Source organism: Corapipo altera, unplaced genomic scaffold (assembly GCF_003945725.1).
Source record: "Corapipo altera isolate COAL_440 unplaced genomic scaffold, ASM394572v1 23, whole genome shotgun sequence".
Taxonomy (NCBI): Eukaryota; Metazoa; Chordata; class Aves; order Passeriformes; family Pipridae; genus Corapipo; species Corapipo altera.
In genome coordinates, this window is record NW_020884878.1 from 9,892,211 (window position 1) to 9,915,674 (window position 23,464).

The following is a 23,464-nucleotide window of genomic DNA, read 5'->3' on the forward strand; positions in this document are numbered from 1 at the left end:
AGCTATGCTTACTGTTTCTCTAGAAGCTAAATATCCATCTCCTGGAAGAGGAGGGGAACTCAATTCTTATATATCTACAGGCTATATGAATTTAATTCATTTTCCAAAAGAGACTAAGGAAGAACCTAAATATCTCTCTGAAGCATTTAAGGGATAAATACCTAAAATCATTTTCAAAATGGGACTCCTAATTCTTTAGACACTTGTGAAAAATAATGCTTTCGATCATTCAGCCCACCTTCTTTCTAATGCAGAAAACCAGAGAAAGGCAAGAGATTTGTCAAATGTTATTGGACTAAATCCTTATTCTAAGCAGCAGAATTCCTCCTGTGAAGGATTTTCTTTTCAAAGTGATGACATAAGAAACAGAAGCAGTACAGGAGATGATAAGGAGAAATTTAAAGAAAACAAAATGCTGCCAGTTTCTTATTAAACCAAGCAGCACTTCTGATCCCATTTTCAAAAAGTCAGCAAGTTTTTCTGTTGAACTTAGTGTTGAACTGAGTCTTTTCTCTCTGTTATGATTTGCTTTGTTTACAGATGCTGTTAGGTTCTACTTTGTACTGTCATCTCACTTTCCATTCCTTTTCAGAAGGAATAGAATAAGGCTCTATTTACCCAACATGAAGTAGATTGAATGAATAATGTGTCACAGGAACATAATCACATAGTCATTTTAAGCTAAATCAAACCCTCAGTTTCTCCTGTTGCAACATCTCTTCAGAGGAGACCAATATTTAAAGGATGAAATGCATTGCACTTCTTCTAGTGATGGCCAGAAGGCAAGATTTTTCTCATTCAGATGAGATATTCCTCTGATACTCAAATGTGGAGTAGCATCTCCAGTATTTTTCCCCAGCAAAATACTGACCAGTTTTAAGGTAATTTTCACATGTTTCCTGAATAGTTTTGGCCTCAGTTCAGTCTTCCCGAAAACCCCCAAAGAGTTTCTGTTCTTGCCTGTCTGGCTCAGCATTAATTGTTTCACTCAGTAAGGTCACCAGCATTTTTCAGGCTGGAAAAACAATATGACATTTTAATACTTGGTGTAGAGGCAGCCAAACATTGAGTAGTGCTGCTTTTCCCTAGAAGAGGCCTTAAGGGATATTCCAGAAGACTGACCAAGGAATTCTCTGATTTCGTGTGATTTGATTGAGTCAAGTTTGTTATAGCAAAAAACAACCCAAAAGCTTTAGGCGTAAGCACATCTCTGCTACAGTTAGATGCCATTTTTTAATTCATCTGCCTCACCTGCCTGGGGGTACGTGGTATATTTATTCATCCTTAAATTCTCCATATTAGACTAAGTCTTCAGTTAATTTTCAAGGATGCTGGAATAATATAATGGCACGCAGCAAATGTTTGTCAATTATTCTTACAGCAAGAGCACAAAAAACACCTTCGGTAAGTTTTTAATAGCTACTGAACACAAACAAAGAGAAACAGCTCAGGGTGAGAAGGAATGAAGAACTGAAATACCTCATAAGCTTGAGGGAAATGGCTCCCATTCACGAACAAGTGATTTGCAGTTTCCCTTCAGCCTGTACAGATGTTGCGGTAACTTAGACCCTACTCACTTCAGGGAGATTTTGCTGACTTCAGAGATTTCATTCTGTGTTTAAATAGTATCACTACGGTGGGAATCCAAGTGCTCTAAGCAGAGATGTCTATTTTTTTTTTCTTTTTCATTCAGGCTAAGGGTTTTATCAGGATGTAAACCTGTGTTGCCTTAAGATTTTTGAGCACTATTTAGGAAAGCCAGAAAATAATATTGATTCCTTTCGGGTGCATCACTGTTTGGGCTAAGAGAAGAGGAAAAGCGAGCCAACTGCAGAATTCATGGCTTTGCAGTTCACTTTAAATTCAGATTTAACACCTAAAACGTTGCTAGAAATAAAAGCAAGTTTAGGTAAAATATTTTTGTGTGTATGAATATCCTTTGAAAGCCTTGGTGAAGGAAACCAACTGCCCTGAGAGAGCAGCTGATCTCAGTTACTCTCTGCAGGAACAGCACATGGCTGGGGGCTGCATCACTGTGCTTGCAACATCCAATGAGTTTGCATGCAGTAAGATCAGGTTGTCTCTAATATGTCCACCCTCTCATGCTTTTGAGCCACACAAAATAAGTAAAGTGTCAGAATTTCAGGTGTTTTTGGACTGATCTCTGCTTTTTGCAACAAAAGGTCCCCAGTGACTCTGTTCATCTCTCCTGTTTGAGCTGTGAATATTTTGCAGCAACAGCAGATCAGTCTGGAGAAGCAGAAGACCCAGCTGCAACCAGTCTCATTCCATTACCTTCCAATTTTATTCCATTTCTAGCCTACATGACCAAATGTTGGGCAGAATAGAGCCTGCTCCATGTATAGTAATGTGCTTTTTTCCTGATCATTCATCCATTGCTGAGGACATGCCCCCAGCCACTGGTGCCCTTAGGAGCAGTACAGGCTAATGACTGCGATGTGAGCAACTTCTTGTTGATTAACAAAAAACATTTGCAGGAAATTGCACTGGCTGCAGTGAGGTTTTTAGCAGGTGCCAGTGACAGGGCAATGTAGATGGATTTTTCTGCAGGGTACCTAGCACACTCAGGAACATAATCAAGCAAATGCTCAATAATAACTATGATAAATGTTACTTTCAAAGGTTGGCTCCCAGCTACCTGAAAATATTCCATGAGCATTTTTAGCACAAATAGGAAGTCAAAGCCTCATTATTTACAGGTCTAGGTAGCACTGTTTGATTTATTTTCCTGAGTGCTCAGAGTAATTACCCTTCCTTGCTAAACAAATGATCTGGCTTTATTGTTTGTACAAACAAAATAATTAGAATTCATTACATCAGTGGTCAGCTAATTGCTTCCTTTGAGATTCTGCTAAGAGTAATCTCCTATAACATACAGAGAGAAGGAACATGTAATTTAATCTTGTTTAGAGACACCATTGATCTGGAGTCAATCAAATTAATGCAGTCATTCAGGAAACTATGTGAAGCAAGAGCTGCCACAGCTTGCCAGGAAGAAAACAGTAATGTGCTCTGCTCTGCTCAAGTGCAGATATGACAGGAGTTCCTCATGGCGGAAAGTCAGACTACAGAAAAGCACAGCATTGTGAGTTAGTGCCTGTGTTAGTAGTGCCTCTCTAGTGCAAGTGTGTGGCCCATTTTTTTTCCTGAAGTCCTGCTAGGTGTTAGGTACTTGAAATCTTCTGTACAATTACATTCTCATTAAAATGAAAAAGACTTATTAAAAGGTATCTTTGCCTCAGTTTTCAAGACCTCTTTTATAGGTACAGATAATATCTCTCTTTTTTTTTTTTCATCTCTGAGCCTATAAGCCTGTGCTTACCTTTTTTAGGAATTATACCATGACCTAAACACAGAAAAAAGGGCATCTTAGTGCTAAAAATTAGCAGATGGAATTATTTTCTCTCAACAGTGATGTTTGTTCTAAAGGAAACTTAGTTAAAAAAAAAATTCCTGAAAATCCTGACTGTCTCTTCCTGACTCTGACCCACTGCTAAGTATGCTGAGCCAGGCAGCAGCATCCCCTCCTTTTCCAGCAGGCTCACAGGCTTCCCTTCATGTTACTGCACCTGTGAGACTCCCTGCCTGTCTGCTCTTATTTCTGTAGGTTTCAGTTGTTTACCAATTTACATTACAGTACTCCCAAATGTTAGAGGCTCTTTGTTTGTTGTTTGTCTGGTCCTGCCACATTTGTGCCTTGCCGATGCCCTCTCTCTACAGTAGCGCTGGTGCACGGTGGTGAAGACATCTTGCTTCCCAGGACATCTTGTTCTTACTTTCTTTTCAGAGATGCGTCCTTTCATAGCCTGCCATGTTGTGAAATATTTGCAGATTTTCACCAAGGAGATAGCTCAGAATGATTTTCTCAGCAGATATAATTTTACCTCCTAACTGAAAGGTAACAAGAGAGAGAGGGATTTGTTGAGCGACAGCAGAATGCAACCAATTTTCAGTATCTATGTGAAAAATGTTTTTAACACTACTATAAAAAGCATGGTAAGAAAAACTCTTCAAATCGTTACTTCAAATTGTATTAGTTTTTGAAAAGTAAGCCATCATATTTTTGAATTATTTAAATAAAATGCAAACAACATTTAAATTATGTATAATGACTGCTGAAATTTAAGAAAAGTTTGATCTTGACTTGAGAGAAGTCAATGGTAAAGCAGCTGGAAACATACATTGTTGACATGATAAACTAGCTCTCCTAAAAGTAGTACAGCCTTGCTCTTAAAACATATAGCAGTGCTGTGGGGGTCCTAGTTGATGGTGAGTTGAATATGAGTCAGCAGTGCCCTGGCAGCCAGGAGGGCCAGTCGTGTCCTGGAGGGCATCAGGCAAAGCATCACCAGCCGGTCGAGGGAGGGGACTGTCCCACTCTGCTCTGCACTGGTGTGGCCTCACCTTGAATATTGTGTGCAGTTTTGGATGCCACAGTATAAGAAAGGTATTAAGCTATTGGAGTGTCCAAAGGAGGGCAACAAAGATGGTGAAGGGCCTTGAGGGGAAGCTCTATGAGGAGTGACTGAGGGCACTTGGTCTGTTCAACCTGGAGAAGAGAAGACTGAGGAGAGACCTCACTGCAGTTACAACTTCCTTGTGAGGAGAAAAGGAGAGGTAGACACTGATCTCTTCTCTGTGGTGACCAGTGACAGGACTCAAGGGAATGCCCTGAAGTTGTGTCAGGGAAGGTTTAGGTTGGATATTCAAAAGAGGTTCTTCACTCAGAGGGTGGTTGGGCACTGGAACAGGCTCCCCAGGGAAGTGGTCACAGCACCAAGCCTGACAGAGTTCAGGAAGCATTTGGAGGATACTCTCAGGCAGCTGGTGTGACTCTTGGGGAAAGTCCTGTGCAGGGCTAAGGGCTGGACTCTATGATCCTTATGGGGGTCCTTTCCAACTCAGCATGTTCTGTGATTCTGTGTGATATATTTGTTGAGACAAATTGTATTGCTTATGAGTATATTAAAAACTGGTGGAGTACTCCTGTGTTTTTAATTGAATTCAATTAAATTCAATGAGCAGCTCAGCCTCTCACTTCAGCCCCTGTCGTGAGATGGGGGAGATTTGGAAAGGTAAAAGTGAGAAAATTCTTGGGTTGAGATAAAGGCAGCTTAGTAAGTAAAAGAAGGAAACAAAGTAAACAAGTGATACAAGAAAATTCCAGTGGCTCATCACCCGCAAACTGATACTCAGCCAGGGCAAGGGCAGACCTAATAAAACTCCCTTCCTTTTTACTGCTGAGCACAAGGTCCTATTGCATGGACTATCTCTTGAGTCAGTTGGGGTCAGCTGTCTAGACTGTGCCCCCTCCCAGCTCCTTGTGCACCCCTAGCCCCCTTGCTGGTGAGGTGAGGTGAGAGGCAGAAAAAGCCTTGGCTCTGTGTATTCACTGCCCAGCAAGAACTAAAACATGGGTGTGCTACCAATACTGTTTTCAGCACAAATCCAGTACATAGCCTCATATGAGCTGCCCTTTTAACTCTATCCCAGCCAAAACTAGTACAACTGGTTTAAGACCCTCTTACGTGTTGTGAACCTTTTGCAAATGGGGATATTGCAAAGGGATATTCCATGCCATAGAGTATCATTCTCAGTATTTAAAATGGAGGAGGTGGCTGGGGGGAGTCAATCACTGCTGGGGGATGGGCTGGGCATAAGGCGGTGGGTGGGAAACAACTGTGTTGTGCATCACTTTTCTTACTTGGGTTTTATTTTTCTCTGTTGTCTCTCTTTTCATTAAAGTTATATTATTATTATAGTTTTTATTATTATTTTATTTAGATTATTAAACTGTTCTTATCCCAACCCACAGGTTTTACCTTTTTTTTCAATTCTCCTCCCCTTTTCTCTGGATGAGGGAAGGGGGGCAGAGTAAGTGGCTCTGTGGTATTTAGTTGCCAGCTGGAGTTAAACATCAACAACTGTTTATGTGCACAAGACAGGACCAAACGAGGGACCTTTTCTCCTTGCTTAGGTCTGGAGAATTATAGAAATCAGTGCTACTTAAACAACTTGTCCTATGACATGCTTCTCCTAAAAATGTGTCGTGTTGCATATGCACACAGAAGCTAACCTTTATAAACCTTCTTCTGTCACAGTAGCATATGGCACAGTAATTAGGTCTAAGTGACTTTGCAGCAGAAATTTTGAAATATCTGCTGTATGTGACTGCTGAAACCTCAGATACAAACTGCTGGCTCTTCTTGTTTTCTGTTTTTTAAATGAAGCCTCCATCAAAGCTTCTAGCTTATCATCCAGACGTGTTGAAGGACCCCAGAATCCCTCCTGAGAAAGAAAACAAAGTCTTTAATTTGCTTATATACTTACTCATTTAAGTATATACTCTTAGCTCTTCAGAATCGAAAGGAATGTTAAGCTTGCGAAGTCAAGCAATCTGAAGATAGAAAATGTCAGAGCTAAAATTGCTTATATGACCACAGTTAACCTCCCTTCAGCACATTCATTCTGGTAGCTCTTTATGAGATGGAGAATGATAAGCACAGGACTCAGTGAGGCCCCACTTATTATTCCTTACTTATTCTTCACTGCTGGTGGCCTAACCTGGGCAGTGTTTGCATTTAGGAAAATTCGATTCTGAACGCAACGGCTCACTGTCCTTTTGCAAAGGCCATAGAACCTCTGATCAACAGTATCCATCTCTTAGTTCCTGCTGTGGTTTATGGGACTGTGCTTTGCCCAAGAGCATGTTGGATGCTCAGTTCTGTGGTGACAGTAGTATCCAACTCCCCCAAATTATTTCCCCCTTGAAAAGACCAGTTGGGATTTGCAATATGTTGTTTATCGTAGAGAGGGACACTTATGACTCTGAGTTGAGAACTGATGAGGAACCCAGCTCCAGATTATCTCACACTGAGGTAAAAACCCAATTTGCTTTGGTTTGAGAGCAGCCTGTGATCTCCCTGGAACTGATCTCTTCTTCTTGTCAATAATCTGCCTCTGTGAATGACAACTGAATAAGCATCCAGTGGGATCTCGAGTGGCAGAAGCACAGGGCCTGTGTAGGTTTGTGTAGGTTCAAGGGGAAACTGGACAAGTATCTTGAAGAAAGATTCCCTGAGCGTTAAATAGATGCACAAGCTGCATCATGTTCAGGAAACTGCCAGAGCTGAAAGTAGCTGGAGGCTGAGAGTATTAAGGAGAGACTATTTATCCTTGCCTTAGTACCTATGCATCTCTGCCTATTGCTGTAGAATAGAGGATACAGCACTGGCATGAAGTGGAATGGCTGTTGGTGTCTGTATAGTGTCTGTAGGACACTAGAGCCTTGGTCTCTATCCCTAGGGAGAGCAGGAGTTTTCAGGCAGCAGTGCATTTTTCAGGAAATGCTCTGAGGTCAGAGGAATAAACCCAGACTAAATATTTTTTCTCTGCTGGATCACTGAGTCAGTGGTGCAGGTATGATTTTTGTCAGGCACACTGGTGACATACAAGCAGCAGCAAAACCCCACTAATGAGCTTGGTGTAAGATGCTATATTGCTCTGCTCCCTCAAATAGCTAGATTAACTGTGTGTTTTCTTATACCCTGGAACATGGTCAATAGCAAACTTGAGAGAGCACTGATTTTTAGTAAAACACTTCAGCAACTTACACAGGAATATTATGGAGCAAGTTCTAAAGTGCTTTTCTGCTGTTTCCCATCCAAGTGATTTTTCACAGTGCGTTTGGTGAGGAGTTATTAACTGCAAACAGATTTAAGTTCTGAGGACTCCCTAGATCTAAACCGATGCTTGTCATTCAAATGCCCCAACATGAATCAAGTACAAATGTGAATGTTCACAGCCAGTGCAGTTCATTTGGTAACAAGCATGCATTTAGCATTACACAAAACACAGCCCTCCACCCCTTGACAGTCCTTGCTTGTCCTGGTATTTTGAAGGAGAAGGGGGAGGACATTTATTCTTGATGGTGAACTTTAAAAGTATATTTTCTTTTTAAATGCCAACCTATTCCTTTTCCATGTGTGTTTCAAAAATGTCTCTGACACTTTGGCTCAGTACCTAGGTATTCCAGCTGTTATTCTAAGATGGTGGAAATTAAAGTTCTGTTGACTTCACTGGAGCTTTGCCAGTTTTTCTCAGAGGAAGATTTGATTTCAGAATATTTTGTGGAGCCTAGGTCTGACATATGCACTGCAAGCACTGTGGGTGCTGGGTAGTAACTGTACTGATGCCAGTAGCTGGGCTGATTCAGGAAGGGAAATTCCATGGTGTAGCAACGGTTGCCATTCTGACCCTCGATCTCCTATGCAAATTAAATATTCAAACTGTCTCTTGCAAAGGTGGAACTGCGTTAGACTGGCCTTTTCTAATGCAGAATGATGTGCTAAAGGGTTGAGAGTCTGGTCCTGATTCCAGGCCCTTGATCACTTTGAGCCCAGGAGAGCAGAGGTTTGAACCTTCCTTTCCTGAATTTCCTGTTGGTGCCATAGTGTCAGGTCACCACAGCCTGAAAGCATCTCTTTTTCATGTCGCTGACCTAAAAAAATACCTTAACTAAGTAAAATTGAATGCCTGCTTTTTTCACAGAGGGGGAGTCAGTGCCCCAAATCTGCCCTGCTTTTTCCAGCTGTATTCTTGTTCCTGTTAAAAGTCACTGCGTGTCCTTCAAAATTTTTTATCCTTTAGCACCTGTTGTAATACCACAACAAAAAGATATCACCAGTTGTTCCAGCTAGCACAAAGCAAGAACTAATGTAGGTTTCATGTCACAACAACCTGGGCATATAACTAACGAATCCATTTGTAAGATATCTACTGAACTCCATGGACAAGTAGTTCCCAATCCTGGCTATACTTAGTTGTCTCTGTGCATAATCCTGCTGCAGACACTAAAGTTAATGATAAGTCTCCTATGCATTTCAATGTGTGTAGGTTAGGGCCCTTATATATTAAGGGTTTATTATTGCAAATTTGCTGAAAGCACCAAACCCTCACTGCTCCTATGTGCCTCATTTTCAGTCCTGCAGAGACATCATAATACCATGTTTGTGATAACTGAGTCATTCCCATGACAACAAATGGAGTCAGAAATACAAGATTCTGACCTTCCTGTGTGATCAAACAAAACAGAGAAGCTGGGCAAAAAAAGACAAAAGTTCACCAAACACAAATGCCTATAAACTCAGCAAGCAGGTGGGAGAAAAGCAGCAGATAAAGATAAAACATTTCTCCTTCTCTGAAGTTCTGCCCCAAGGTAAATGTCCCTCCACAGGTTTTTCTCATGCGAGGATCTGCTATGGTTAGCATAAGTATCTTCCGCTGCAGAAAGCTCCAAGGAGAGCAAACAATAGCTTGCTAATAAAGCCATTTCACATTAATTCTTTCTGGAGGATGAGCTGTGAAAAGCAATACTATTTTACAGGTCCTTCCAGTATATCTAAAAGCAAGGCAATTAAATAGCATTTCAATCTCCTCCTATTTCTTAGAATTGCATTAGTAGTCTTTGCTATAGAAATCCAGGCAGAGGAAGTGAATCAAATGCTGTATTGGTAAAAGAATTGGGTTAGAAAAAATGTTAGTGGCTAACTGGCAGTGTGGTCACCACAAGAAACCAGCGACAAGACCTGAGTGACCATAAGATATCTGCTCCCTGGGCTGTGGCAGGAACAGAAACAAGGCACAACTGGATCAGTCGACGTTTCCCATTAGTTCATAGGCACAAAGAGATAATTGGGAGGACAGATGTTGCGGCTGGTCTGGCAATTAAATAATAGTTTCAGATTAAAGTAGCTTTCAAAACCAATGCTAAAGGATTGACAGCAGTAAAACAAAAGTTGTAGGTGCTGCTAGGAAGACTGGTAGTCCTCACAACTGTATCAGTGTGTGATGGACTTCTAATTCCCACATTGTGTGAACATTTTTGAGACTTCCAGTCATAATGAACCACTGAGCAGTCAGTCACAGGATCCTACCCTTTAACAACATCAGCATTAAGACTTACTGTGCCTTAGTGGTATAATAGAGAGCATGGTTTGAATAGTCCTAAGGTAGAGGTAACTCAAATCTGATCTTCCACTGACAGAACTACACCTGATAATATGTACAAAAAAACTTGCTCATAGCTTCTAGAGCTTGGAAAGGGTCTTTTTCCTTATAGATGGGGTGCTATGATAACTGTATTTGTCATATGGCTGTATATTATGGATGCAGTGAAGAATTAAGAATGAGAAATGGTCAGTGAAAACAGAACTGTTGATGACAGTCCATTGGTTTACACTGACTGCACCAAGGAGTGGCTGTTTTGTGGCATTGCAGAGACAAGCCCAGACAGGTGGAACCAAGAGTTGTGGCCGCTGCCCTCATGCGTAACAGATTTAGTGTTGACTGTAAACAAAGAATCCCTGCAGGATCTTCCAGCCCATAGGCTAATGAAATCCAAGGAAGATAAAGGATGTCAGGTCTGGACTCCAGGAGTAGAGAAGGGAAAGTCTCATTAATACAGCTACTTATGCCTGATACTTCAAGAACAGGTCAAAGTAGTAACAGAGGACTCCTGCTAGACAGGTTGGTGAAGCTTTGATTTTGTGAGTAAATGATCGCTGTACCCAGGGAGCTTGCCCAGTGGTGCTCAAAGTCAGTCCCACTTACATCCTGACATGTACACATTACTCACTGACAGTTCCAGTGTTGGGGATCTGAGTTTTCGTTGGCCTCAACAGGCAAATTACAACCCAGATACCGTGGGCCAGAAATGGTAGAGCAAGCAGCTGTTGCTCTGCTGCCTCTGCATCTGCCTGACACAATAATTAAATCTCATCAGCCATTTGGTGTAATGGAAGTAAACCAACTGCAACAGAAGGATTTTGCAGCACAACTGTCTCATGATGTGTAACTGCAGCTATATATTTGTCTTCATAATTAATTCTGTAAGCATTTATATAGCACTAGAAGGGACTGAGTAATTTAGAAAGCAGTGGAAGAGATCGTTAAAAATAGCAAAAGGCATAATTACTTTTTTTTATCATCAATCTCCTCCTTATCTTCTCTGCTATGTTCACCATGGACTATCCATGGTGGTGCTGTAGTGGGACAGGCATTGCCTGCTAAGAGTCCCATAGGGGCCAGAAGCCCTAATTTTGCTGCAGCACTGACATTGCCTGTGTCTTGAACACAACAAATTCACTCCCTTTTGTGGAAAATGTGGGTCTCACTTCAGTGGAATTTTTGTGCTGATATTTGTGACGTAGGCTGGTACCTAATGTTGTGGCTGCATTAAAGGCTGCATTTATGTTCAGAGTTTAATTCCTTGTTTGATGAAATTAATGGGTTATTGAGCTCTTATCTTCAGGATTCCCTTACAGATAATTGACTTGACCTTTTTTTTGGGGGGAAACTCATGTGGTGTAGTTTGTTGCCAGGAGTTACCCAGGAATCTTGCCAGTGGAAATCTCCCTTCTGAATTAAATTTTTCTGAATTCCGTAGCCCCAAATTTGTTATCTCCTGGTCATGCTAATCCACATTAGATTCATGAGATTAATTGAGCTACTCCAGATTTGCACCAGCAAGTGTAATGGGACTTCCTTGTGTGGCCTTCCCATGAGTGCACATCAATAGATGTGACTTTATTGTCTTCTTCACTGTCAGTGTTGTGTTTCTTTCACTATTTTGCATCATACAAAATTTTAAGATAGGCCTAGTAAGGTATAAGAGGTACTGAGTCAGGCTGCACTACAGGGCCTTTTTTCTGACCTCCAGCCTTGTAGATTCCAAAGCCAGGATTCAGAGCCTGTTGCAGCTGGGGAGATGATTATGAGCTGGATGAGCTGCCAAAGAAGCTCCTTCCTGCCGACAGAGAGCAGAAGGCTGGCTCCTCTCTTCCAGGCATCAGCATTCTCATTTTACAGACTGGAGAATAATTAAAACAGAACTTCTGTGCCGTGTGCTGGCTGGGAAGGAACCAGTCATCAGCTTGGGCATGAGCATTTGTAACCACCACTTTGGAATTGGAAAATGGACTCAGAAGCAATTGTTTTCTTCTCGAAGGTCAGCAGTGTTTTCCTTCTAGGAGACAACAGTTTGCCACAGTGAATTCTTGAAGATAGTGAAATATTTTCCTGAAAGGCATAATTTAACTACCAGCCTCAGCCAGCTTCAGCGTACCAGGCACCCAGGCTGGATCCTAGGGCAAGGACAAGGGTTGTTCTAACCTTCTACCTGGCAGTTTGATGTAACTGAAATGAGTGTCCCTGGTGCTTCATTTCTCTGAGTTCTCTTTGGTTTGTGTCTTTCAGAAGCGCTCTGGAGGTGTGTGCTCATACCTGCATCGAGTGTGCTGGGCAGCACTACCATTGCAACTCCTCCTCTTGCTCCTCCTGCTCCTGGCCTTCCTCCTGCCGCTGGCAGAAGAGACCTGCAGCTGCACACTGGCCAACAACTTTGCTCGGTCCTTCAAGCTGATGCTGAGATACGAGGGCCCACCCCCAACCTAACTTCTTGGCATGACACGAGGTGACTGGCAGAAGTACAGGCTCTTTGTTTTTAACAATTGCGACTATCGTAGATTTTAGGGCTTCTAACAGAGCCGTCATATCAGCTGGATAGGTCACATAGGTGCAACATTAGTCCAATTTAATCAGGTATTTGAGCAAAATTAATATTTTTACAATATTTTATTATTATATTTATAATATGTATATAGGGACTGTGTATGTGTATGTATGTACATATATGTATAAATGCATATCTGTGGTCAAACTAACACCCATCATCCACTCATCCACTGTTTAAGGACAATCCTGCGATATTTCTGTTTCTGCCATCTTTCAGCAAGCAATACTGAAGGATGGTTTTGTTGTGGGGTTTTATGGGTGATTTTTAATATTGGATTCTTGTTGTTTACAACTGAAGTCAGAGCAAGTCTGGGAACATGTGTGCATGCATCACAGCGCAAACTGGAGAGCAGGCACAGTAGAATCAGGTTTGAAAACAGTGGTTGACATTCAGCCCAAGAAAGATTTGGACTATTCTATTTGAAATCTTGAGCTGCTTTTCCAGTATCTAGATACACGGAGTTCAGAAGCTAATGGAAATGTTGCTACTGACTTCAGTTGGAGTGGGGGTGGACCTCCTCTTGTTTTAATTTTTTTTCTTTTCCAATTACTGTGTTCTCTAGCCCACCTGAATCAGGAGAGGTAGAATACAGTAGGAAGAAAGCTGAGAAAAAAGAATATATTTTTTTAGCATCTCTTTAGCAGAAGAACTTTTAAAATCAGGTCATCATTTTCTGAACAAATTTGTGAGCACTGAACAAAACCTTGTATCAACCATCTTGCATATAAAAAGCAATGGGTTTTTTTCTGTTGTTTGTGGGGTTTTGTGGTTTGGTTTGTTGGAGTTTTTTACTTTATAAAGAGGCATTTAGTAACAGATCATAAAGCCTGAACAGTGGGATGCAGCCTGGCTCAGTGTCAGCAAAGCAAAAGTCAGAAGTACTTTAATAATACCACCCTGGAAACACGATTCTTTCCTAGGATGCTTTTATATGAATGGTTTATTGAAATGTTGTAAACTGATTGTATCAAAGGGAGTCAAGTGTAAATTTTCATATGGTCTAAACTCTAAAATTATGACAACTTGTCATTTATTTACCTAACCTTATGCCTGACTTATCAAATTTTTGAATGTACCTTTTAACATTGCCTTTTAATGTAAAAGCAATTCTCACTTTATTATGATGAATCCATTCTTAGTGGTGTTTTAAGTAGTTGATTCCTGAAAGAAAAAGTAATTTCTAAAAATGTGTGCCATTTTTGAGAACTAACCCTTATTGTCTCATGTTTTTAGTCACAGTAGTAATCATGGGAAAAAAAAAATTAACAGCCTCCTGGCTATGTTACAGGGAGAACTTGTCTTCTGAGTATCAGTATGGGGTATTCTGTGTTTTTAACAAGCAAGTTCCAAAATAATATAAAAGCTGTTGTGCAGCTAAATTATGTAGTAGCTGAGAGACTGAAGGAGGCAGTCATTTATTTAAGAAAACCATTAAAGTTTTGCTAAAGAAGCAAACTTGGGTAAAACAGGGAGGTGGAGCAGCAAGGAGCTCATTATGGGCACAGAATGAGAGAGAACAGGCAATGTGAAAGAGGAGCTGCTAAACATAGAGAAGGAGAGGTGTGCAACAATTTATAAAACCTAAGAAAAGGAGTCACAATGAACACAGAGGACAAAAATAAAGGTTCTGTGGAGGAAAAATCTCAGAATCTTTTTTGGTTCCCTCTCCCTGCTACGGTATTCATACTGTTCCATATTAAACAGCTTTTCTTCAGTAAGATTTAAAATGGGGCAAGTAACGGGGACATTACCAGTGTTCTGAGGAGACTCTTCCATGACCAGGACCCTGTCACTGTGTTCCTAATAATGCTTCTGACTACACTGGGTTTACTAATGTTGGATTAAAATGCCAAAATTCTGCTAAAAATATAAAGGAGAGTGGAAGTTAAAGGAGATGGAGAAGGTAATCAGTCAGAGCACAAGAACAGAATGAGGAGGAGCTGAGCTGATGTGGATTAAACCTGACTGTCAGGAGATATCAGAAGAGCTCTCAGAGCAGGCAGAAGGGGACTGGAAGCAGAAAGATGAGGAGTGTGGATGTCTACTGAGCAATGAGACATTCACATCTGGAAGTAAAGGAGGGCCTATGATTTCTTTCATGACGGAGCCAGGTGTAGAGGAGCTATAATTTGTCAGAGGATGGGGCAAATTAATTCTTTCTTTGCAACTGTTCTCTCTGGTGGCAGAAGACATACCTCTTCCTCTCCTCTGATTATCTGTGCAAGTGCCATGCACCATTCCTCTAAAAACTGCTATCAGCCCTGAGGGAAGAAACCTTGTGGCTGCCCAGCAAGGAGCTAATCATGATACACATCTCCATTTCAAATTAAATCCTCCAGCAGAAAAGAAGTGTGGGGGAAGAGGGGCAGTAACAAAACCAGCTCTGTGTGGTTGTGGATACGTGTAGGTGTGCACACACTTTTTTGTGACGTGGCTACATTGCACTTTTCTGGGTCTTGCTGAGCTGTTGCAGGTGATGAAAGCAAAATACCAGTGAGAAAGTAAAAATAATGAGGAGTAATAAAACTGCAAGTGGAAATCAGTAGGGAGATAGAAAAGTTTTTTCTATGAAAGCACAAAATCTCACGTCAGGTTTCTTTCTGCCCAGCCTTTCTGATCTGGGTGATTTGTACAGGTTCACAAACGCATTTGACACCACAGGAGTGTGCAACTGGGGAGAAAAATTTCTACACAGAGGATCATAAGAGAACAACTGCATCACCACCTTGATGTTTCAGTGTTGTGGCAGGTTAAAAAAAAACCACAAAAAACCAAAACTAAATTAGAAACACACTTTTGCTGCTGGGATTGCAATCAATTTATTCTGTAGGTCCCCTGTCTGTAATCTTGGAATTTTTTGCTTTAAATCTCAGTCGATCCATTCTCATTAAGTAATCTAAATATCTCACATAAGTGATGAATATTTCTACTTCTTTACCATGAAAACTCTCTGAAGCACAGGACTTAAATGTTCATGTCACTGAAAACAATTTAATTCTTCCATAATGTCATTGACCTTACCTGTCCAAGGCAGGTGTGAGATTTTTCTAAGAAAGAAGTAAAAAAAAAAAAAAATCACAAAAATACGCTTGAAATGTAAATGCAAAATTTATTTTCTTTTTTAGTCTCTTGTGATATTTTTTCTGAAAAGTTTGTCATACTGATTCCTGGAAGTGTATGTAAATATTAATCAAGTCGGTAATTGGAATAATGAAAACAATCTGCCCAGTCCAGCTTCCAGGAAACTGTACAAATCTCAGATTCCTCAAAACACAATCTAAATCATACTGTTTCCAAATCAGTCCTGAAAATCTTGAGCACAGTTCTTTATCTTTGCTCACAGATGATTTGGTAGTTATACTCTCACTTTTGAGCCTATAAAATCCCCAGCTCATACATCTCTGACATCCAGATATAACTGAGGTGTGTTATAGCTCAGGTTCAGACTGGGGCCACTGCCTTAAGACATCCCTTGCCAAAGCCTGGGATGCACAAAATAGATAAGCGTCCAAAACTGAGGACTTGCACTCCTTTACCCTAATCCAGATCCAGCCACTGTTAAAGGGTACTAAAATACTCTAAAATATATCAAATATATTTGTGGTTGTAAATTGTTTGTGCACCTGGTTCAGGCTGCATAGCCTGTTCTCCATGCAGGTACCCAGTCTGTTCACGGAGCAGAGCCCTTACACATCTCTCCCAGCTCTTTTGCCTGCACTGTTGGAGCCAGTACTTGATTGACCATATTAATGACCCTTCAGTGTTGAAGGCAAAATCCTGCACTCCATTGCCCATGCATTACCATAAGAATTCTGCAGAGCCCCAAAGGCACACTTCAAACACAACTTTTGGCAAGAAAGCCAGCCTAATTTGTACATTGTAATTGATTTTGAAGCCAGATGCTTTCAACAGAATTTTCCATGACAGCAATACATTGAGGTAGAAAATTGCTATTGTGCTACATGTCTATTAACAGCCCTTTTTCTAATTCCAGCTAGCAATTTAAGTGGTATTAAATATTATTTATATATACCCTCTTCAGAAATCTCTGTATGAAAAACATGTTCAGTTCTAAGCACACACATTATAAATGTTGTGTTCCTCTGCTAGCACTGAATCTCCAGAGCAGTCATGATTTCTACCAAGTGCTACCTTATTTGTAGTAAGTGAGATACTTAGAAAACTCAAACATTTGAGGCTGCAAATAAAGCTACTAGCCTAACTAATAAAATCGTCTAATGATCACTGAATAATTTTGAGAGCTTTCAGAATGGCTTTGCACTTCTCCTTAATCCCTTTTGTTGGAAGACCTCAGAGAGAAGAAATGTCTCCAAAAAATGGCCATCACTAGATAGACAGATGGTAACCTCTGCACATCAGAAGAAATAGTATGTTCTCTTTAGCTGCTCTAGGACCTCAGGAGTTTGCTCCATCTGATCTCCTCTTCAATATTAAATAGGGAATGTTTTACTTTGATGTGTGTGCATACACATCTCATTAGCACTAAAGAGATTTGAAGAGTCAGTTCATGTACAAGAATTCTTTTAACTTGTGTCGACAAGCGAGTATATTTCCTCTTTTGTTCAAAAAAAAAATGAAAACTGCTGTGTGACAGAGGTTACCAGAGCAAACAAAGCCTTTTGGAATAACTGAAGATTACAGACTAAAATTAAATTGTCCACCATAGGAAACTGAAGAAATAGTTTTGCCTTTCAAGAAATTCTGGTATAACACCCCCAATAAATATATCTTTGCCAGGTATCATATCTGTCTTTCAAGTAATAGGTTGTGTACCCAGTATCATTTGCTAGTCTGCAGCTGAAAACTCGTGTACCCAACCAACTATATCAGCTTCTTCCAGAGTTGCTGGGGGCTGTCCAGGATATTCTTAGCAGTTCTCAGATCATTGGCCTGCTCTGAGCCATTACAAGTTTATTGCATTAGTCGATCTGTCAATGTTTGGCAACTCTCAGAAAACAGTTTATTAAAATACCAAAGATAATATTTCTGTTACAGACGACACGATTCATTCAGAAACCACTCTCATTACTTTTGCCATATTTAAAGAAAGATATCTATTGGTTATACTGGAATATAAACAGTTAAGTTGTAGATGTTGGGTAACTGTGTGGCATGTTTTAGACACAAGGCATTCTGACTTGTACATATCTGTTTAAGAATTGTGGGTTCATGTTGCATTTGTTCCATGGTAAAACAAAAAAACCCAAAGATTCTTCAATGTAGCATTGAAAAAAAAAACCAAAACCAAACAACAAAGCAGGATGCAATAATCTGTCATACAGTTGATTTTTTTATTATCTCTTGTCTATCCAATTTAAAATACGATTATGTGTCTACAAGAGAGTTATCAGTAGATCTGGAAACAAAGGAATATATATCAGGAATATACCAACTCAAACAGTAGCCTAACTGGCACCTCTGTTCTCTAAACTGCTTCAGCAACTGCCAGATTTTACCTCATTGTACCATGAGCTAACCACCCTCCTCCTAGTAAAGCATGGGTAAGATGAAACTGCTCAGGTTAATGTACAGCATCCCAGTGGAAGCAGCAGGAGACATTAGGTCTTCAAAAGGCAGCCTGATATCTTGATGCAAGAGAGGAACTTGTACATTTGGCATAATGAGAGCGGCCCAGGAATAATGACACAGGAACGAGGGCTTGCCATCCTGCTTTGCCAGACAAAATTTTGACAGTGGCCGTCAGCACTATTCAGTTTCATGTCCTTGACTGCGGAAGGAGGCTCCCCTCAGGGTGATTCACTCTAGCTGAGATTTGAGCTCTGGAAGTAGCTTTTTCTTTTCGTTAAATACAGAATAAACTGCTAAATTAAACCCCTCAGTGACAGATTAATGGTAGGTAGTGGGCCCTGATGCTCCAGGAAAAGATACAGGAAATGCTGTTATAGATAGAAAACAAGTCATGATGGTCTCTCTTCAATCCTTAGGAGATAGAAATTCATTGTAGAGCTGAAGTGGGAGTTTTTCTGTTCCTTTGCAGGTAAATGTCAGGTGTTGTCTTTAGTCTTCCGAATTTCGTGGGTGAGCCTGTTCAGTGCCTTGCTGAATGCTAGTGGTTTTCTGGCTTCAAAGCTGTTTATAACAGTAAGCTCCACATTATTCCTATGAGTTGTGTGGAAAAGGTAATCTCTGAATTGGTTTTGAATCAAAACCTTTTTGTTTGGGGGGTGGGCATGGTTTGATTTTCCTTCTTTGACCCCTTTGTGTTGAATCTAAGGAAGCAGAAAGACCAGCACTACCCTCTCCAGGCCATACTTTGTCTTTCCTTCTTTTATGAGAGCAGAGGAGGCTTGGCTTTTTCTCCTTCCCAAAGTAAATTATACCAGTCTTTTATAGTGTTTTTCCTATTACAGTTCTTCCACTCCCTAGATCATTCCTCTTATGATTCTAGATCATTTCTCTTAAGTGTTTCCAGTGGCAGTTCTTCCTCAATACCTATAGCAAAAAATCTGATCTGGTTTCAATAAATTTAATTTCAATAAAATTTTCCCCCATTGCAATTCGTCCTGCAGATGCTCTGCCTGTTTCTGCTGCCCCCTGTGTCAAAACAGCCTTCATCACTATCTGAGGGGACTCTGGTCCTGGCCAGCCATCTCTTCCAAGTCTCCTGGCCATGTCCTGCCTTCATCTGCCTTCTGTTTTGGCTCAGGAACTGCTCTTAATATTCACATCTGCAGACAGGAGTGTGAGGATGTTGCTTAACAAACAATTAATAAAGAAAGCCTTGCTATTAGCATTGTTCATAACCTTCCCAGACCCTTTTCTCCTCTCTAAGCAGGTTTTGATGTGTAATCCAATTACTGAGTGCAGAAAATTGCCCCTTAATCAGTGCAGAGGGCCAGTGTTTCAGTTTCAGCTCTATTATCCTCACATTGTCACTGCCAGCATTTGTGCTCACATGTGCTACTGGGCCAGGCTGAGTGCTCCAGGGTCTGTGCCCTTGAGCTGCCAGGAGTGTTTGAATGTTGTTGTCATACACCCTAAATAAGCCAGGACCCTTTTTTTGTGCTGGGGAAAAAAAAGAAAAAAAATAGAAAACTAAAATGGGCGCTTTTAACAAACTGATTTCACAACTCATTTATCAAGCCCTGTAGCAGACCATTTATTTTAGCTCCTTTTTCCTCCATCAAAAGCTGTATGTTAAAAGGCAGAGGTGAATTTTGAGGGGCTGGGAACTGACAGATGCAGTGCCACCCACCCTCACCAGTGCTTTGCCAGGAGGCCTTCCACTAGAATTCAAGGGTAGGAGCTGTTATTTCTCCTGAGGTGAATCCCACCTTCAGAATCAAATTATTTCTTTTGTCAGGTCTAGTAAGCATTGAACACCACAGACTTTGTTTCACTACAGGTATGAATGAACGCCTCTGTACAGTACTTTCCATTGCTATGAAATATATATGTATGTATGTATGTATAGATGTATATATATATGTAATGGGGAGCATAATTATTGTTCTACCTAAAGAAAGGTGACATTCTACTTCAATGTAACTTTTAAGTGCAGCTTTTAAGAGAAACTGTGTCTTAAAGGGAAGCTGAAAAAGTTTAGAGGTATATGTTTTAATGAGCTTTAATAAGCTCTGAGTTTGGGTTTCAGTCTCTAGGGCAAAATGCACCCAAGATGATTTTCCCATCACCTTTCCAGATCACACCCTGTAAGAATTTAACGTGGGAGGCACTGCTTGAGCACTGGCTGTTCCTGAAGGTATTTGGATGTTGCATGTGCTGTGTGTCTGTCCTCAAGTGTCAGCCTCCATTTTGTACATGGGCTTGACTGGGAGGTGAAAGACACACTTTTGTTTTGCTCCAAGACCCTGATGGTAATATTTGCCTCAGCAGATGTTTTCTCTTTGATTAGTGTAACTCCTTCCACTTTTTTTAAACTTTTAATTTGTGTTAAGTAAGTTTATCAGGTGATTCCAGGAAGGCACACTCCATCTGCCCAGCATCAGAGCTTCCCTTCCAGCAACATACCTTCTTCTCATTTGTTTACTTGACTGTACTGGACCACTGTGAAGCAATTACACAAGCAATAACACAGGTGTTGCATTTTTCTGCCATTGCCTTTTGTAAGACACAACTCTCCACTGACATTGAAAAGTGGTGGGAGACCCAGAAGCTGCATTGTTGTTTACTAGCAATATAACCAATGCACAGTGTTCCTACAGAGGGCCTGTCCTCACTCTTTAGAGCAGCTGGCTGTCTCAGGCCCAATTTAATTCACAAGGCTGGATTATAAACAGTTTTGGATCTCTTCACCAACACTCCATCAATCTTGCTTCCATCAGTTTTTGTGCTTTTGTTTAGTTTCAAGCTAGAAGAAAGTTTAAAGAAATGTGCTAAGACTCCCATATAGGGTGAGTAAATATCCCATATGTTTCACAAAAATTACAACAAAATTAAGGGATTTGCTCTCACATTGAACAGAACTAATAAGAAGTTCTAACTGAAATATTAAAAAGTTATTAAGAACAGCCTGAAATTTCTGTAATCAAATTGTTCTCTGCTTTTAATTTAAAAATCACCAAATACAAATGAGGTTCATTTTGCCACCTTCTTTTAGAAGTAGCCTTTAATTAAAATTTGAATCCTCCCTAACAGGAGGTTTATTGATGTGGATCTAAATTGCACCAGTCTGTCCCATGTTAGATCATCCGCTTCTGGGCAGAGGGAAAACCAAAGGCTGTTCACAAGAGAAACTCATGTTGTGAATGGTTTTAAAATTCTTCAGAGCTCCTATCCACTTCCAGATGTCAGTGATGGGGAGGATCAGAAACCTTCCTGTGAACCCTGTCATTTTGCATGTTGAAATCCTGGCTTGAATTCAGGTCTCCACCTCAGCTTCTTGTAAATGTTAATATTCAAGTAGAACAAAAACCTTAGAGGCAATTACAGCATGAACATCTCTTCTTGTTTATGTATAGTAGCTGATAGCAGAGTCTGCAATAATAATCTGTGTTTATACATGTGCTGTTTAATGTAACAGTTGGGTACAAAATACCTTTTAACTGTCACAAGAAAATAACTGGATTGATGTCACTTTTTGCTTGTATGAATATAATTATTTGCCTTGCAGGGACCAGTTCTACTTTTGTCATGTTATTTATGATTTTTAAATACAATTGTGATAAATTAGGCTCATTTCTAAGATAAACAATATTGGAGCCAAGCAGCTGCCTCTGTACATGTGCATGTTATCACAGCTGATATCAAGTCCAAGTCAGACTCCTTGTCTTGCTTGGACCTTTCTTTAACCTTTCTGGCTTATTCAGGGAAATGTGGACCAGTCTATTTTCTTATTAAAAATATGGCTTTGTGAAAAGCTGAACTTATTTTTTAAATCCTTTCTTTTCTGATTCAGAAAGACTGTAACAATCATATTTTTCTAAACTGCCTATTGTTTGTGTTGGGAAAGGATATATAGATATATATTTTACTCTACAGATTTCCATGTACTGTTGGAACTCTTTTTTTTCATATATATCTTCCTATTTGCTAGAATTAGCTCAAAAAGCTGTAAGCTTGTGTATACTGACTCTATGAAGTTCTATAAAAATGCAGCTGCATAAAAAGACTGACTTTATTTTTTATGTAAATTGTTAGAGCTAAGTCATCCTTAGTGTTATGCCACGTGAGATGTATGGAAAGAAATCAGGTCATTGTTTTGAAGGCTGGACAGCGTTACGTGACACTTCCTAAAAAGTCTTGACTGAAAGTCAGGAGAATTTACGTTAAAAATTGTACTATTTTGGGCCCTGATTCTATAGTTTTTTCACACTGTTTAGAACCTTATTTCAAAATTAGTGCTATGGAATTTCATGGGAAACATTAAAAATAAGAGCCTATGATGTGTGAATAGCTGTGAGAGAAAAAAGACCTTTTCTAGTGAAGAACAGGGCCTTTTAACTAGTTAAGAGGTGATGTTTTGAGTGTTTCAGGACAACTTTTTGTGTTTTTTTCTGAGCTGTGCACTCCTGTTTATTCTGGATTTAATCCATAGCTGAAATGCCAGATTAAATTGATTGAAGCCTCATGTGCAGATGAACATAATAGAAAGCTGTGGTGAAATATTGCAGAAAATGGCCTGATTTCCTTCTTCAGAGCCATAGTTAAAGTAACTCACAGCCTTGGCTTCTTTGCACCTGTGAAGCAGAGGCCCTTGCTTTGTACCTCAGCTGTGGTATAACATGGAAGGATTTCTGCTCTCTGCCTGGAAAATACTGTCTATTCCTCGTCCTTGTCAAAGTATAATATTTTCTCAAGTAAAAAATCTGATTCTTCAAGACTCGTCCAGGAGTTAAGGGGAGGCTGGAACCTTCTGTGATCTGGCCACACTATTCCAAAAGTTTATCCCTCGATGACAAATAAAATATGATGTGACTTTGCTGTTTGCAAGTAGGATAAAGAGACTGAAAATTCATCACCCCAAGCCCTAGCCTTGTGACTGTTCTATGATGCTCCACTGTTACCAATGAACTATGTTGAATCAGATTATAAAATCAGAGTATTTTATTGCATGTGTCCTTTTTTGAAATGAAAACATAGTTGTATTCGATGTTGCAGTTATAATGCAGTAAATAAACATATGTGCATTTCTTTTTAAGGAATTTGAAATTATTCTGGGGGGTGGTTGTGCATTTTTGCTGTGCTTATTTCTTACCATCAGAATATTTGGACTGACCTAGAAACAGCCAGAATAAGTGAAGCAAGGATAAAATTTTCTGCTGCCTGCACTTGTGCTCAGGTAAAACTGGAAGATGGTTGTACTCAATGTACCTACTTCACTCTAGTCCTTTGAGATTTAATAGAAAATGTCAGCTTTTCCTTCAG

At 40.1% G+C, this 23,464-nt stretch overlaps 1 protein-coding gene across 2 annotated transcripts in view; it reads left to right on the top strand.

Annotated features, from left to right (window-relative positions):
* Positions 1–23,237, top strand: part of SYNE3 (spectrin repeat containing nuclear envelope family member 3) — a 67,142-nt gene extending 43,905 nt beyond the window's left edge. For both annotated transcript variants that reach the window (XM_027637913.1, XM_027637912.1), the window contains exon 18: positions 12,277–23,237. In XM_027637913.1, coding sequence (XP_027493714.1) covers positions 12,277–12,474 — 198 coding nt within the window. In that variant the 3' untranslated portion in view covers positions 12,475–23,237. The remainder of the gene's footprint in view (positions 1–12,276) is intronic.
* The last annotated feature ends 227 nt before the right edge of the window (positions 23,238–23,464 follow it).